The sequence below is a fragment of the Octopus bimaculoides genome, chromosome 2, assembly GCF_001194135.2.
Source record: "Octopus bimaculoides isolate UCB-OBI-ISO-001 chromosome 2, ASM119413v2, whole genome shotgun sequence".
NCBI lineage: Eukaryota > Metazoa > Mollusca > Cephalopoda > Octopoda > Octopodidae > Octopus > Octopus bimaculoides.
The window spans coordinates 8,161,011-8,163,304 of NC_068982.1; the positions used below are offsets into that span (position 1 = coordinate 8,161,011).

The window sequence follows — 2,294 nt, forward strand, 5'->3', positions numbered from 1 at the left end:
CAAAGTCAACCTCGGCAGAATTTTAATACTAAATATTAAAATATTCTCTTTCACGAACATCTCAAATTGACATATTTTCCTTAAAATTTAAAATCGCACACACACACACACACACACACACACACACACACAGAGTATCCTGGAGGCTTGTATAACGTATAGAAAACTTTAGAAAAGATGAGGCTATATACACCGTCATGTTAAACTCAAACAAATTATAATTGAATATATTCTTGGAAAAGGAAATTTCGAAATATCTTAGAATCGCAATTTGATAATTAATATATCATTTCCTCTCTTTTCATTTTTCGTTTCAGACTAATAAAATGCTTCGAAAAGCAACGTCGAAATATCAAGTTGGATTTCTTTGGAAGCAGAGCAATCGCGATGGGCACCAGATTCCGGGTTTCAGGAAAACGAATCCTTCAACGAGCGACAGTCTGAAGGGCAAAAGCCGAGTAAAGTATGATACTTTTTGTGATGAACTAAAGAACGAAGCAAATCATGGAAATCCCTCAAAAACTTTGAAACCCATAAACCCAAGTAGTTGTCGCTTTGATAATGTTATTGGTGATAGTGAATCACTCTCCTTCAACGATAACCAACGAAGCTTGAGGGTTTCGAATAATAACAGATGCTTACTAAATCCGAACGACGAAAAATTTTATGGTTTTCACAACAAGAACAACCTTCGAAATTATAAAAATCTACAATTTGTTACAACAGACGATTGTACACCGGAAGTTAGTGCAAACCAAAAGGAAGTAGAAAAGAGTTCAGATAATAACAGACATTCGGGATATTCGAAAAATAGGAAAGACGTTTCCTTTATTTCATTAAATCAAACGGTTGGAAATTATTCTAAACAACCATGGTATGTACCTAATTTTGATTATTGCTTATCAAAAGCCTACGAGGGTTCCAAGATTGATATTCTTCGCGCGTCAAGTCCTTCGAAACAACGCAGTAGTTTAAAAAATTTCAAGAAAATTATGAGACCTTCACTCAAGGAAATAGAAGCAAATGCAAACGGTTTTAACATAAAAAGAATTTCCAACGAGCCTCAACAATCTTCTCGATGTGAATCAGCTTGCTCACAGAAACACTCAAGGCAGTCTTTACCGAACTGTGATATTTCAACAGCGAACAATGCGTCTACTAATCACAACCGTAAACGAAACGAAGAAATAAAGGAAGAGTCCTTGAACAAACCATTTCAAGTTTTTACTGATGTCTCTTCGGCTGTCACAAAAGACACAGATAATAAAAGAACAGAATTTAAATCTAATACAAAATATGCTCGGAAATACAGCTTTCAGCAATTAAAAATGAATGGTAAACCTAATCAAAATAAATTAGTTTTAACGAAAACGGAAAAAAATAGTTTCAACGAGACTGTCAATGCAAATAATAGAATACAAAACAAAAACAGTCAAAATCGAGACTTTTATTTCGCTGAAAGTGAAAAGATTAGGAAAAGGCCTGAAAGAAGGAAATTCGAAGATAATGAAGAAACAGTCGCTGCAAATTATATTTCCAGAGGATATTTAAAACCAGATGCAAAACCAAATTTGTTTGAGTTAACAGGTTTAAAATTACCTTTACAAATGTCTAATAAGACTTTTATTCCTTACCCTTTGAAATATTTCAAGAATCATTCATTTCAAGCTACACAAACAAATACAAGTCGAACGGTGTGTTTTCACAGAAGTCCAGCTCTTCTAACAATAAAGAACGTTGTCCTCCACGATGTTGCATCCAGACAATCGACTAAAAAGGAACTCAAAGCGGACAATATCCTCAAATGGATGGAAGATTGTTCTAAAGTGCTACTCGATACTGGTTTTTCTCATATATTTTAGTATCTTCACTTTGAACGTCTGTCGATATTGCTAAATCAGAACAGTTGGAAAAACGGAATTCGTAACTATTTTCGCATAATTCTTACGATTTCAATCCAAGCTCAAAATCATTTTCATCACATTTTTTAAAGAGAAGTGTTTTAATTGTGTATATCTTATTAATAATAAAGAGAAATTAGAAAGGTTTCATTCGTGCAATTTATTTCCTTAAATTATTCATAACTGACTATACAGTTTCTCTTCAGAATAGTAGTCATGATAAAATATCACTACAGAATTAGACTCAGTTGACAGAAACCGTGAAGCCTGCGATTGAATGTTTCGCGATTTTTAGTTTCGTCGAGGCAACTAGCTGACAGAACCGTTAGCACGTAGGACAAAATGCTTAACACAAAACGCGACGGGCCACGATCGTGGCCCAAATAGATGCTT

General features: G+C 34.2%; 1 protein-coding gene across 2 annotated transcripts in view; it reads left to right on the forward strand.

Moving 5' to 3' along the window:
* The window catches only part of LOC106867732 (CAR1 transcription factor), a 24,930-nt gene extending 22,879 nt beyond the window's left edge, over positions 1-2,051 (forward strand). For both annotated transcript variants that reach the window (XM_052975466.1, XM_052975476.1), the window contains one exon: positions 318-2,051. In XM_052975466.1, coding sequence (XP_052831426.1) covers positions 318-1,862 — 1,545 coding nt within the window. In that variant the 3' untranslated portion in view covers positions 1,863-2,051. The remainder of the gene's footprint in view (positions 1-317) is intronic.
* The last annotated feature ends 243 nt before the right edge of the window (positions 2,052-2,294 follow it).